Source organism: Lynx canadensis, chromosome B4, assembly GCF_007474595.2.
Source record: "Lynx canadensis isolate LIC74 chromosome B4, mLynCan4.pri.v2, whole genome shotgun sequence".
NCBI classification, from domain to species: Eukaryota; Metazoa; Chordata; class Mammalia; order Carnivora; family Felidae; genus Lynx; species Lynx canadensis.
In genome coordinates, this window is record NC_044309.1 from 116,796,251 (window position 1) to 116,811,427 (window position 15,177).

General features: G+C 46.9%; 1 protein-coding gene across 3 annotated transcripts in view; it reads left to right on the forward strand.

Annotated features, from left to right (window-relative positions):
* The window catches only part of ELK3 (ETS transcription factor ELK3), a 67,832-nt gene that overhangs the window by 39,395 nt on the left and 13,260 nt on the right, over nt 1-15,177 (forward strand). For 2 of the 3 annotated variants that reach the window (XM_030323441.1, XM_030323440.1), the window contains exon 3: nt 8,927-9,706. The exons of the other annotated variant lie outside the window; for it this stretch is intronic. In XM_030323441.1, coding sequence (XP_030179301.1) covers nt 8,927-9,706 — 780 coding nt within the window. The remainder of the gene's footprint in view (nt 1-8,926; nt 9,707-15,177) is intronic. 3 annotated transcript variants of the gene reach the window in all.

Here is a 15,177-nt window from a genome sequence, read left to right on the forward strand (position 1 = left end):
TGGTTTAAGCTTCATCTCCACCCTTTGCAAAGCTGCTGGTCTTGGGCTGGTAAGTGTTTCTTTCAGAGCCTGCTTCATTCTTGAAAAGAAAAACAAAGGGCTTGATTTGACAACTAGTGCATATGAAACATATGTTATTTAATGTGAAAATGCAGAGAAGCAAAAAGAAATATTACAAATCACTGGCAATCCTACCACTGTTTTATTATACATCTTTTGAGATTTTTTCTTTTCTTTTATATAGTTATTTCGGTAAAATAATGGAAGCATCCCATGCATGCTGCTTTTTTCACTTAATGTGCGTTTATTTTTTTTTTTATTTTTATTTTTTTTTAAGTTTTTTTTTTTTCAACGTTTATTTATTTTTGGGACAGAGAGAGACAGAGCATGAACGGGGGAGGGGCAGAGAGAGAGGGAGACACAGAATCGGAAACAGGCTCCAGGCTCCGAGCCATCAGCCCAGAGCCTGACGCGGGGCTCGAACTCACGGACCGCGAGATCGTGACCTGGCTGAAGTCGGACGCTTAACCGACTGCACCACCCAGGCGCCCCAGTGTGCGTTTATTTTTATTTTTTTAAGTTTACTTATCTATTTTGAGAGAGAGACAATGTGAGTGAGGGAGGGGCAGAAAGAGAGGGAGAGAGAGGATCCCAAGCAAGTTCTGTGCTGTCAGCGTAGAGCCCGATGCAGGGCTCGAACTCACGAAACCTTGAGATCACAACCTGAGCCAAAGCCAAGAGTCTGACGTTTAACCAACTGAGCTACCCAGGTGCCCCTTCACTTACTGTACATTTATTTAAAGGCATAGGAAATGTTCACAATGCACTGTCGTCTTCAATAGTCATGTGGGGAGCACCTGGGTGGTTCAGTCAGTTAAGCATCCAACTTCAGCTCAGGTCATGGTCTCACGACTTGTGAGTTCAAGCCCCATGTCGGGCTCTGTGCTGACAGTTCAGAGCCTGGTCCCTGCTTCAGATTCTGTCTCTCTCTCTCTGTGTGTGTGTGTGTGTCCCAAATATAAACAAACATTAAGAAAATTCTTAAAGTAAAATAGCCACATGGTATTCCACTGTAGGGCCCTCCCAGTATTTAACCCACTCCTGTGGGACAGGAAGTTGGGTATAACCTCCCTTCCCATCAATAGCCTTGACTTCTTCATCTTTAAAATGGGATCCCAGTGCTGGGCTGTGGCTGTGTGAGTATGGCATGTGGTAGGCTCTCGTAAATGCTTGCTTCTTGCCTTTGCTCTTTCTGGCCCCGGGTTCCTTTCATGTAGGGTATCTACCGTGGTGAGATGAATGTCCTCAAAATAACTCCATCCTGCTTCCCCTGCCCAAGGATCTTGGTGACAGGCGTGCAGGGCCAGCAGCCCGCACTGCCCTCCCCTGGGACCCAGCCCCAGCAGACACCGCAGAGCGGGGCTGCTCCCTCCTGTCTGGGCAGTGTGTTTCCTGCTCTGAGAGGCAATGGAGAACAGCGGAGATCGGCTGGAGTGTCTGCTTAGTGTCTGTACCGCTTGCCGGGCTAGACGGGCTGCCTCTCTCCCTCCTGAGCGGGACACTTGGATTCCACATCTGCTGCCCTGAGGGCCAGCCCCCTCCACCCCACCCCTGAATTCGTTGGAGTGTGTGAGGTTTTTTTCACAGTGCATGTTGAGTGCTGGCCATGCTAGGTATGATCTGCTGTAAGCCTTGTGTCTATTTTTTGTCTGAACCCAACTAAATAAAACATCGTGTTTCCTCTGTTGGTTGAGATATATAAACCAGATGTAATTCTGTCTTCCATATGACCCAGCTCAGTACCCAGAACTGTGGCTAAAGTAAGGGGAATACACGCAGCCTTCTATGGGTATAATTTTGACGATGTATTTGTCACTGGGGTGGATACAGAGTGGATTTTATGTTTTGTTTTGCTTTCGCTTAAATGGGAATGTAAAAATAATAATACTAAGAGCTACTGTGTATTGTGGGCTTATCGTGTGTGGCTATGTCAGGTGTTCTGCTCTAAGCTTTAAATGGATTATTTCATTCAATTTCGTGAGGCAGGTGGTAGATCAGTCCCCATTTTATAGATGGGGAAACTGAGACACGTGGCTGGTAAGAGACAGGAGCGGTAGTTGAATTCAGTGACTCTAGAGCCACTCCTTATAATCCCAGTGACAGCCTTTGTGACACAGTCAAGTGGGCGTGTGCGGAAGGATCCATCACTCTTCTCAGCCCTGTTGCTGCTGCTGTTGGATTAGGAGAAGGTTGGGCTGTTAGGAAGAATCTCCTGCACGGCCTTTCCTGCCGTGTTAGTGAGCCGCTGACATTTTCCAGTTTTGAGAACAAGACAGGTGAATTGCAGAATCAGAGGGTAGGAGTCCTGCCGTTCCTGGAAGCCCTCAATTGGTGGAAAATCAAGGGAGCTGTAGCCATACCTGTGGAGAACCCATAACTAGTCTGGCTCCTCCTTGGTCCAGGAACGGCAGTGGGGAGGGCAGGGGAGCACTGGGATAAGAAGTCTGAACACTGGAAAGCCCGATGCATGACCTTAGATCACAACTGGGGTGCCAGGGCAGAGCCAATGCATGAAACACATATGTGCTGAGTCCATGGATAAGTGAAATTAAAGTGTATTAAACTCTCTTAGGGGGCGTGGGGTTGTAGTGTTTCGCATATGGCCCTCGGTGTCTGGGAGTTTTCCGTTTGAAAATGCTAGCAAGAAAGCACATGTAGTTATACATGTGGGACACATTCACATGCAGCCTGAACCAGCCTGGGGATTAGCCACAGAAAATTGCATCTCTCATGGGGTGAAGCCTCTGGTTTCCTGCCCGGGTCAATTCTCTTTACAGTGAGAGTCATTCATTCAACAAACATGTAGTTAACTTAATACTATCCTTAATAACATCAAAATTCAGAGGCCAAATTGAATTCCTCAAGCATCTCTTCATTACCTAGCACTGCCTACCATTTTTTTAAAAAGATCACAATACTTAATAGATGCATTTCTAGTTTATCCGCTCTATGGCATTATTTACACAGGCTCTTTCTTTCTCTTCAGTGGGAGGAGAAAGCAGAGTTGAGTATGTGTGTACATGTTTAAACCACACTTACGGACACCTCTATTTTTATCAGTAAGCCTGGACCCTGTCAGGGCAACAGACAGCACCGGGGGAAATGGAAATTTGACTTGCTCTCTGTGTTTTCCATCCTGTTAGCATGAAATAACTAAGGGAGACTCACTGCACCCTCAGTTGCCAGAGGTAGCTGGTGGGTCAGGAAGGATTCCTTTGCACAGGATGGCCAGCCACAGTCCTACCCCCAACAGGCTGCTTGCCCTTAGGCTCCTGCAATCTCAGAACACCAACTGGGGAGTGGCAATGGTGGGAGCAGCTTCCCACTGTCCCCTGGAGCTCCCACTTAGCGTGTGTCAGGTGGACGTTCTTTTCCCCTCCTCAAGTCCGTCTCTTCCTGGCTGCCTGTGATCTCACACAGAATGCGGGGTCAGGAGTCCACCCTGGTTGTGAATATATACTTAATGGGAAATGACCAGCAGGGAGGCTGATCTCACATGTGTAAAGGGCAGCAGATGTGTGCAACTGTTGGTCTAAAACCATGTTGGAGAAAGTCACTTAGCTCAACTGGACACAGACAGCATTGGTCAGGTTACCAGGCAACTGTAAGCAACACATACTTGTGGGTCTGGGAGGAAGGGGTGAAAAAAACCAGACTTTCTGTAAATACTCTCATCACTTTTCATAATAAGAGCCTGTCCCCAAGTGCTCCTCTGTCCTGAATAGTCTCAGCCTGAGTCTTATGTCACCTTCCATTGTGGCCAAGCACTCTGGAATCAGACTGCCCGCATACTAGCTTGTGACCGGAGGTAATTTATACTCTCTGAGCCTCAGTTTGCCCATCTCTAAGATGGGGATCATAATAGTTCTAGTCACTCGGAGGATTACATGAATTCACAGCGGTCAAATTCTTAGTACGCAGCCTGATAGATGATATGTGCTCACCAACTACTACCTATTATTCCCCTATACTATGATTGTTCTCAGCAAACTTCTCCTGGGGCAAACTCTTGAAAGGAAATCTCCCTTCGGAGACCACAGAGAGATCTCCGAAGATACATGCCACTGATGTGCTCCCAGGGTCTGTCCTGGAAGTTAAGGGGCTGTGACGTCAGCTTCCAGGCACATACCTCCTCTGAGTCTACCTACTACCTAGGTCTCAGGCCATGGGCATCCTAGTTGGGGAGCTTTCCTTACCAGCTCCCCTCCTGAGCAGATTTTCCTGTGATGTGTTAGGCTCTCAAACAGTGGGGCTACACAGTGCCTCTGACCTCCCTCCTGCACCCTCCACACACCTTCTTGCCCAGCCTCATTTCCAGAGGTTCTGGATTATCTAGGTAGCCAGATCGACTCCATCTTTTTTCTTTTTCTTTCCTTTTTTTTTTTTAAAGTCTATTTATTTATTTTGAGAGAGAGTGCGAACAGGCGAGCGGCAGGGAGAGGGAGAGAGAGAATCCCAAGCAAGTTCCACAGTCAGCACAGAGCCCGATGTGGGGCTCGAACTCATAAACCATGAGATCATGACCTGAACTGAAATCGAGAGTTGGATGCTTAACCGACTAAGTCACCGAGGCGCCCCATCCATCTTTTCTGATGGAATAGACCAACAAGCCCCTCCCTGGTTCTTTCCAAAGGTTCTTCCTCCTTTTGGTCAGCTCCTTAAATCATCTCCATCCCTGTCACTATAACCTTTTCCTAAAAAGCTCTGGTGGTGTCCTGGCAGTTCTCCCCACAGAGGCAACAGCTACTGAAGGGCCCTTTTTCTGTGGTTGAGTTCAGTAACCTTTGCGGAGGCTCCTTTTTTATATTCAGAGTAGGGTCAAGGCAGTCACCATCCAGCCATAGAAGGCTCCCACCGTCTGCCATTTAAACATGTAAGTGGTTTGGATGGACCTTGAGGGCATTATGTTAAATGAAATAAGAAAAAGACGAATACTGTATAATCACTTACATGTGGAATCTAAAAGAGCAGAAGTCTTAGAGAATAGAGTGGTGGTTACCAGGGGCTGAGGGGGGTGGAAATGGGGAAGTGTTGGTCAAAGGGCAAAAACTTCTAACCACAAATGAATAAGTTCTGGAGATCTAAGTTATAGATGGTGACTATAGTTAACAATACCCTACTGTATACTTGTAAGTTGCTAAGAGAGTAGATCTTAAATGTTATCACCACCATCACCACAAAATGGTAATTATGTGAGGTGATAGGTGTGTTAACCATCCTTATTGTGGTAAACATTTTGCAATGTGTACGTGCATCAAATCTTCATATTGTACATCTTAAACTTCACAATGTTATATGTCAATTATATCTCAGTAAAGCTGGACAGAGAAGATTTCTCATGTTCTGTTTTAAAGAAACAGTTTCATTGAAGTATAATTCACATACCATCCAATTGACCCATTGAAGGTATACACGAAATGGTTTTGAGTATATTGATTGTGAATCCAAAAGCACAATAAACTTTAGGACATTTTCACTACCCCTCCCAAACCCTTACTTTTTAGTGTCACCCCACAATTCTTCCACATCCCCCTCCCAAATCCTAGGAAATGACTAGTCTACTTTTTGTCTCTATAGGTTTGTCTCTTGTGGACATTTTATAGAAATAGAATCTATCACATATGTGGCCTTTGGGGCTGGCTTCTTCCACTCAGCATAATGCATTCAAGGTGCATCCACAGTGACGTCCATACTTCATGCCTGATTGTGGCTGGATAATCTGTTGTAGGAATATTCCACATCTTGGTTATCCATTTGTCAGTTGACGGTCATGTGAGTTGTCCCTTATGTTCTTTGGAACACATCAAAGCCCCACTCTTTGAGACTGCCTTTCAGTTCCCAACCATTTTATCAGGAGGCGAGGCCTTTTTGTTATTTTTATCACAGCCCCAAATTACTCCTTGGTTTCCTTACGAATATAATCCCTGCTCAGATGTTATGTTTTGAATACCCATAATAAAATTAAAGGTTTTAAAGAGAAAGTTTACAAGACGTGCCTGAAGAAACTATTCAGACCATACAGTTTCTCTTTTCTTCTATGTAATTATTTAGGCTCTAATAATTCAGGCAGTTCAGAGGGATGTTCAGACTGGCTGAGGACAAAGAAAGTTTTCCAACCCTAGGGAGAAAAATGTTCGTGAAAACCAAAAATACTTTAGCAGCGGTAGACACCAGGCGAGCATGCTTTCTGTTCGCTGAGAGCCCACTCTGAGTCAGGTGGCTCCAGTGACACCCTTATTTAACCCTGTCCTACTGGGAGCAGATTTCTCCTAGGTGCTGGAGCGCCGCTGAGATAATGCCAAGCAGGCCCAGGTGGTACTTGCAAGTTTTGCAAATTTCTCTGAAGGTTTGTGACTTTTTCAGCTTTGCTAGTGTTGAGTGTGCAAATGAGATCAGATGGGGGTATAAGTGGCATTCCGTGAGTTAAATCGCGGTCCCCAGCGCCAGGATGCCAGGCACTAGAATTGTTCAGCTTTGAATCTGAAAGTGCCCAGGGGTGGGAGCCTCCTGTGTGTTGGTGCTGAGCAAAGATTCACCAGGATTTGCATTACTGGGATTTCCGGTACTGAATGGGGACATTGTGTGTCCCTCCCTTAGATACCTGCCCAGAGGGATTCCTGCTCAAAAATCTCAGTGGCATAGTAAATATGCCCTCCCCTCCTGACTGCTAGATAAATTCACTTCCGGGATTTGATGATCTGTCTAAGGAAGAAAACTGCAAATCAGAATGCTGTGATGTAACAAGAGGGGAGGCAAGAACATAATTACAAACCCAACAATGATTGCAAAAGGAACATCAGCATTTAATTAAATTTTGTCTCTATGGTATATTTGGAAGTTGCTAAGAGAGTAGGTCCTAAAAGCCCTCATCGCAAGAAAAAATTTTTTAATTTTTTTAAATGTTTGTTTTTGAGAGAAAGAGGGCATGAGTGAAAGAGGGGCAGAGAGAGAGAGAGAGAGAGAGAGAGGAGACACAGAATCTGAAGCAGGGACCAGGCTCTGAGCTGTCAGCACAAAGCCCAACATGGGGCTCGAACCCACAAACTGTGAGATCATGACCTAAGCCGAAGTCAGGTGTTTAACTGACTGAGCCACCCAGGCACCCCAGAAAAAAAAATTTAAACTGTGTGGTAATGTTAATTAGACTTATGGTGGTGGTCCTTTAACAATATATGCAAATGTCAAGTCATTACTGGTACATCTGAAACTAACAATATTACATGTCAATTACATCTCCATTTTTAAAATTTCACCTCTGGAAGCATCGGGGTGGCTCAGTCAGTTAAGCGTCCACCTCTTGATTTTGGCTCAGGTCATGATCTCAAGGTTCATGAGATCGAGCCCCACGTCGTCATACTGAATGTGGAGCCTGCTTGGTGTTCTCTCTCCCTCTCTCTGCCCCTCCCCTGCTCATGCTGTCTCTCTCTCTCTCTCAAAATGAATAAATAAAACTTAAAAAAAATGAAAATTTTACCTCTACTAAGGGATTCTTTGATTCTCTCCACTCAAATTATTGTGGAAATGTGAAAAAGCTTAGGCTTCAGAATGAGTAGATCTTGGTTCTTGGGCAGATGAGTCCCCATCTCTGAGCTTGTGTCATAAGATGACATGTTCCACCCTGCAGGAGGGTGAGTGTGAAAGCAGATAAGAGCTTATGTGCAACACCCAGTACACGGTAGGTGCTCACTAGGAGCTACTACTTCTAAAGTACTTCTCCCCAAAATTATATATATATATATATATATATATATATATATATATATATATATTTTTTTTTTTTTTTTTTTTTTTTTTTTTACCCTCACTCATACCGAAGTTTTAGGAGGAACAGTTTGTAAGGAACCACTCTGAATCTTTTTCCCACAGGATGGCGCTGCTGACTCTTTGTGCTTGAGGGAAGACCATCTTTGTCTCCTGGAGCACCTTGGACCCCACAGACATTTGATAGATATTTGCTGATGTTCCAATTTAATAAACCTCAAGAACGGTATAAAGCCTTTCATAGGAGGTCCCTTCTCCCAAAGGGATGTGAAAACTTTTGCAGTGATTATTGGTTTTCATTTACATCTTAATGTGTGAGGGCTGGAGCCATAAACTGAAGATCCGGAAGTAGATACTAGCAACTGGAAATTCTGTGGGAGTGATGTAAATATCAAAGTAGACACTTTGTTTTTCCTCCAGTGGCTTTCTTGGCAGAAAATTAGAAAGGAAAAAATGGCTACAGGATTTAAGAAAACATTGTGGTGTTTGGTGATAATAGCTTACATCTCTGTAATGCTTTCCAGCTTGCAGAATGCTTTCCTATTATTATTTCATTGAATTCTCGTAAGTGAATTACCTCCCAGAGGTGGGTAAGACAATACTGCATCACAGTTGAGGAAATGCTGCTTCTACCACTTACCTACCGTGTGGTTTATGTGGGTTATTTAAGCACTGCAAGCTTATTTCCTGAAGTTTTAAAACGAGAGTTTAATAATTTAGTTTTTAGTTAATCATACCTTCCTTTTAGGATCGCCGTACAGGGTATATGAGACGATGCGTGGACACTGCCAGCCCCCTAGTAAGTGCTGAATAAATGGTGACTTATGACATTAGGTGTGATAGTCCTTCACAGATGAGGAAACTAAAAATTTAGACAGCCAGTTTGCTAAAGATCACACCATTAGTAGTCAGAACAGGAAGCAAATCGCAAATCCAGTTCTGCTGCCTCCAACTTGAGTCCTCTTTCCACTACACCTTCGCCAAGAAGCGTGAACCAGGAGGAATATTATAGTGCTTCTGCCGGCAAAACTCCCCGTGACCACGCACGTTGTACTCCATATCTCTGGTGCATTGATCTTTTCAATGTCTCCTTTTGTATTCACAGAACATCATCAAAAAGGTGATTGGGCAGAAGTTTGTGTACAAGTTTGTCTCTTTCCCGGAGATACTGAAAATGGACCCTCACTCGGTGGAGATCAGCCGGGAGAGCCTTTTGCTGCAGGACAGCGACTGCAAGGCGCCTCCCGAGGGCCGCGAGGCACACAGACACGGCTTGTCGGCCCTCAAAAGCGCAAGCCGCAACGAATACATCCACTCAGGCCTGTACTCGTCCTTCACCATTAATTCCCTGCAGAACCCACCAGAAACCTTCAAGGCAATCAAGACAGAGAAGCTGGAGGAGCAGCCAGAAGACAGCCCTCCCGTGGAAGAAGTCAGGACTGTCATCAGGTTTGTGACCAATAAAACCGACAAGCACACCAGCAGGCCCGTGGTGCCCCTGCCCTCCACCTCTGAGGCCTTCCTGGCCTCGTCCGCCTCAGCCAAGGTCTCCTCTTTAATGTTGCCAAATGCCGCCAGCATTTCGTCCGCTTCACCCTCCTCGTCTCGGTCCCCGTCCCTGTCCCCCAGCTCGCCCCTCCCTTCTGAACACAGAAGCCTCTTCCTGGAGGCCGCCTGCCATGACTCCGATTCCCTAGAGCCCTTGAACCTGTCATCGGGCTCCAAGACCAGGTCTCCATCTCTTCCCCCAAAGGCCAAAAAACCCAAAGGCTTGGAAATCTCTGCGCCCCCGCTGGTGCTCTCTGGCACTGACATCGGCTCCATCGCCCTCAACAGCCCAGCTCTCCCCTCGGGATCCCTCACCCCAGCCTTCTTCACCGCACAGGTAAGAGCCGTCCCTGTCATCCGGGCTGCACGCCAGACTCAGTGGCAGGGCAGAAAGGAAGAAAGAGCAACCAAAGCAACTTCCTTCTGCCCTTCGAAAGATCACCTTAGGGCCCGTAGACCAAAGTCACGGTGTAGATGTGAAGGGAAGTTGCTTTTCCATCCCCAGACCAAGGTGTTCAAAGAGAAAAGGTTTGGGATATCGACTGCAGTGTGACGCTCGATTGGTTTCTTGCTGTAAGTGGCTGAAAGTGATCATAATATGGAGCATGTGCCCTGGCCATCAAAGGAGATCCAAACAGCCATTTCCTAGGGAAAGTTAAGCAGGCCGAGTGACGTTTCAGAAGGCGTTTGGGCTTTGTGAAATTTGTATGACAGAGTCCTCTCTCGGGGCACCTGACAAAGTAGCTGTTTGTTTTCCGTTAATGAGAAGATAGATGTTAACCGATACTGCCGCTGCAGTCATCAGGGTGGATGTGCCTCGTCCTGTATTCTCTGACAAGAAATGTAAGGGCCACACCCAGTGGTGAGAAAGAGATTCTTCAATAAAAGCAGTGCTCCTCTGAGAAAACCCAGTTTCACGGGTCCACATCACGAGGGGGAGGAAAGCAAACTTGTGGAGTAAGAAAGTCTTCAGTGTTATTAACTCCTGCGAGAAGGCAGCCTTTTCCGCTAAGGTGCTGGTTGTTTTGTTTTGTGTTTTGTTTTGTTTTGTTTTTTAAGTAATCTCTACGCCTGACGTAGAGCTCGAACTCACGACCTTGAGACCAAGAGTCACATGCTTTACCCACTGAGCCAGCCAGGCACCCCCGGACTTTTCCTTTAAATACGATACACAGATGCCCTTTCTTGTCCAGCTGGCAGTTGTAGGGCAAAGGCAGAGCAGGTGCTGGTAAACCCCATCTCTGCTTCCTCTGGAAAGTGGGGCACACTTTGGTGGCCGAGGTTAGACATATTGGCTTTGGGGTCTCAGACCGGATTCCGTTCCTGGCTACGCTGCTTGGTGGCAGTGTGACGGTGGGCTCTCGCTCCCTGAGCCTGTTTGCACATCTGTGAAATGGGTTGTTGTGCGGATCGAACGGGATAATGGGCACGCTAAGAGAGCTAGCTACAGCTGGCAGGTATGATCCTGGAACTTGGAGGCAGGTGGGAGCGCCACCTCTGGCCTCTGCACTCGTTGCCGTAGACGTCCTTGCTGTAACCATCACGGGGGGAGGCAGCGCCATGGATTTTCACGTCTGCCAGCTACTGTTCTAAACGCTGGCCATGCACCACTTCAGCTCTTCTGCATGGCAGGCCCGTGAAGTAGATGCCGTTAGGTCCCGTTTTTCCAGCTGAGGTAAATGAGACACGTGAAGTCAAGTGACTCATCCAAAGTCACAATAACAGGTGGGAGAAGCAAATGTGAACCCTGTCAGTCTGCTCCAGAATCCATCCTCTTCGGTAAAATGTTCTTGGCATGCCCTCTGGGAAAACACCCAGTTGTCCCTGATCATAACAGTCTGTGGAGTCTGCCAAAGCCACTGAAAGCCACTCTTGGCCATTTTCCTCTCCATGGCTTCTCCCAAATTGATTGTGTCACCGGGATTTTGTGTCTGCTCAAGCTTGTGAGCCGGTCAGAACGAGCATGCTGCCCTTGTGCGGAGGGAGGGCGCAGGGCTCAGCTACTGGTCAGAATGAGCACGTGTGCTTTCAATCAGGCGTCTTCTAATCAAACGCAACTGTCCAGGGGCCGAGAACTGCTGAGTAAAATGGCTCAGAAACCGGTTCCTGGAGTAGCTCCAAGAAGTAACTGCCAGGGTGGACAATCTGAGGATGATCTCCCCTGGCCTCCTTTGTGTTTACAACTGTAAGGTTTAGAGAGGTCTTGAGCAAGGCCAAGGCCAACTCTGATTTCCGTATCTGCTTTCTCTGTGAGCCTGTGTCACCGTCTCTGAACAGATGCCAGTCCCGTAGCTGTCTCAGGAACGCAGCTCAGGCTAGCCCTGTGGTTTTGGACTGGACACGGTGGGTCTAGGGTGGCTCTGCTCAGTGGGACTGAGGACGGATGGTATGGCTGGGCCGAGGAGAGGAGGAACCTTGACATGAGAAGGGATAGAGCATGGACATGAACAAGTGAAGGCTAAACTCGGGACTGGGAGACACGACCCACTAGAACAGCCTAAAGCCAGGGAGGGGAAACCAGAGGAAAGCCAGATGCTTTCATAAACCACTTGTGCCTTGGGCAGATGAGAGTGAGTGGTCCTCAGCCAAGCGGCGAGGGTAGGATGTTGATTGTGAGTTGGCGTCAGGAAGCCCAAGAAATGGGATCGGGGCTTCCAAAGGGAGAGAGGCCAAGGGCAGGGTCTGGCCTCGGGCTGAGAGTGCCTCTGGACCAAGCCGAGGGGTCAGGGGGTGGCCACTGGGTAGTGCTCTGAATGGATTCAGAGGAGTTAAGGGTTGCCTTTGGGGGATGGTGGAATCTCAGGACTTGAATTCCCTCACCTTCCAGCAGCGTCAGTTCTGCACCCAGTGCAGCCAATGGTGGCTGACAGGGAGGAAGAAACCGGAGGGAGGCCAGAGCAAGGGCAGGACCCGGGTCAGGTGTTCCTCCAAGTCGTTTCTCCGAGATCGGACAGGACGGTCACACCTGTCTCGGCTTGACAGTCCTCCAGGTGTTTAGGGCAGGCTTGGAGTCAGTGTAGGATTTGGATTCTCAGAGATTCCCTCCCCCAGGAACTGCTTTGGGTGCCTCAGAAACTAACCCTGGAGCCACGGTTCTCCCTCAGTGCACAGTCAGAGGCAAGGTCAGCTCTCTCAGCGGCTGGCCTCATCCCGAGGGGTGAGCCCATTTCCCCGAAATCCTCCCAGGGGGTGGGAGTGAAAACCTTCCCTTTGCTTCCAGGTCAACTCCAGGGGTTTCCTCGCCTGAAGGAGACTTGGGCCTTTGCCCCCATAGGCAGCAGTGATGTCTCATTCCTGCAGCTCATTGGTTTCCCTCCTACCTTCGCACTTTCTATCACAGAAATCACTTTCCTCTGTGGACTGTGCTGTGTGCAGCGACACCTTTGTACGTAAACACTGTTACCAGTGGGAACCTCCTATCAACCTTTCTTAACCCTTGTCTTTAGAAGAAATGAAAGGTGTGCCGTAATAACTTGATACCCTGAAAACGAAATTCCCAAGAATTTAGTTTATTTATCCCAAGAACCGTTTATTTATTTTTTACTCATCCCAAGAATAATTCCCAGTTACTTTCAGCCAGAAATATGGCAGGAGGAATGGTAGGATTAAGAGCATCTTGGCATGAGCAGGGTCATGTGGTTACAGTTCCCTCCGGGGATCGTCTTCAATCACCTACCTTGCACAGGCCCAAATTCAGATTTGAAACGTCACCTAGGGTACGACGCGCATGAAAAAATGTGTATTATGCCCCAAACCATAGCCTCCGTGCCCTTCCGAACTATGTGTGGCGCATCCGCTGGAACCCGTACTGCCCAGTCGTGGTTACTCTTGGGAACCAAGATTATGAATATAGACGGACGTGATGATCACCCAAACACCCCTCAAGGGTGCATATGAGGAACTGAGGACAGAGCGTACAAAAGCCAGCTGGCTGGTTCCGTGCGTCCTCTGCACCGTGGTATTGTCTGTCACTCTTCTCTTCTGTTCGGTGTCTCCCTCCTCACCTGTTCTCAATGTGCAGTTAGTTCAGAACCGGAGGCTGCCACGTTGCTTTTCCCTTTATTTATGCCAAGGCCTCTGTTAATCTCACGTGTGATGTTTAAGATGCTGAACTCAGATATGCGCGGGTATCGGGGCATGAACTCCTCGTCAGAGTCTGAGCATGCATGCCCCAGGCTGTTTTATTAGCAGCGGCCTTGATTGGCATTAATTGAGTGGAGAGAACCTGCAGAGGACTGAAATGTGAAAACCTCCTTTCTTCACGTGCTGGTGGAGGTAACAGCTTTGGGCCAAAATCATGAGGTGGGAATTTGGAGTAAAATGGATGTGTCTGATGAGGAGCACTGAGGATATATTGCCTCGTGTCCCAGCTCTGGACTGGTTTCTCATCCTACTGTCTCCTTTGCCATTATCACAAAAGCAAAAACGATTTTCCCCTTCATACCACTCTCCACAACACTTTTCCAGCTTAGCCTAAAGCTTTCTCTATACTGACCCTATAGGGGACTGGTGGGCCTTCTAGAAGCTCTCGGCAGTGGAAGATGTTGCTGGTAGAGTTTTGTGTGACTTGACACTCCAGCTGAAGGTTCTTCCTTCCCTGGGCTCTGGGCTGCCCAGGATAAACAAGTTGTGATAGTGCCCTCCCTCTCTCCACCTCCTGTGGAGGCCTGTCTCATCTCCCTCCTTTGCCTTCTTGGTTCCACTGCCTCCTCCCCAATTCTGCTCTTAACTCTTTTCCCCCTCCTGCCACTTGCTACACCTCCTGTAGACTCGCATGGAGTTCTGTTGGAACTCTCGTGGAACCCTTTCATTAAGATCAGCACATTGAGTGCTACACAAACTTTTGTGTGATTTAACTTCTCTCTTAAAGTCTTTAAAATCATTGTTTTTACTTGAGTTTGGGCAACTCCAGGAGTCTTCCAGAAATAGTTGACATTTATTTGAGGATTCGTTTTTAACCCCAGAATGGCATTGTCATGGATTCTGAGAGACTAAGATTTGTGATGTTTGTTGGTACAACAGAATGTTAAGTGGACATCCTGATCTCCTCTCCTTTATTTTCTAGAGCCCCAAAGACTTACCAGTATCTCATATTCCCAAGTCAAATAAGCCACATATACTTGTTGTTGAGCGGCTCATGCACATCCTATTTGGTCAGTAATGAACAGTTACTATGTTAATTAATTCATCTAGGAGATAACTGTTCAACACCTACTCTTTGCTAGTGATTGAGGTATACAGAGGTGAACAAGATAGACCATTCCTGCTCTCATGAGCTTGCTGTCCAACAGGTAAAGAATATGGGGTAATATAACTTAGGGTGATGTGAAATTATAGGGGACGCTGAAAACTGGATGAGGAATTCAGACTCGTTTTGATAAGAAATTAACAGCTTGCTGGGATTTTTAAAGAGAAACAAATTCCCTTTAGAATCTATCAACAAATAATTATTGAGCATTATTTGCGAATCACTGAAAGGATACCAGGAGTATGTACAGTGCCTATTTTTATGACCTTAGGACCTAGCCAAAACAAGGCACGCACGCGCACACACACACACGGCATGTGGCAAGGGTCAAATACACAGTGCAGAGAAGCACCATAGGAACAGAAGAGGGGAAAGATCATTCAGTCCAATTCAACATATAGGAAGTGAGCACCTATTACATGTAAGATGCAGCGCTTGGAGCTGGGGATACAAACATGAATTAGTCCCTCATCATTAGGAGCTTATAAATTGCCTTAAATTCTTTGATACACTATCCCAGATCAGTACAGAAGAAATATTAAGAAGGTATTAATTCTGCT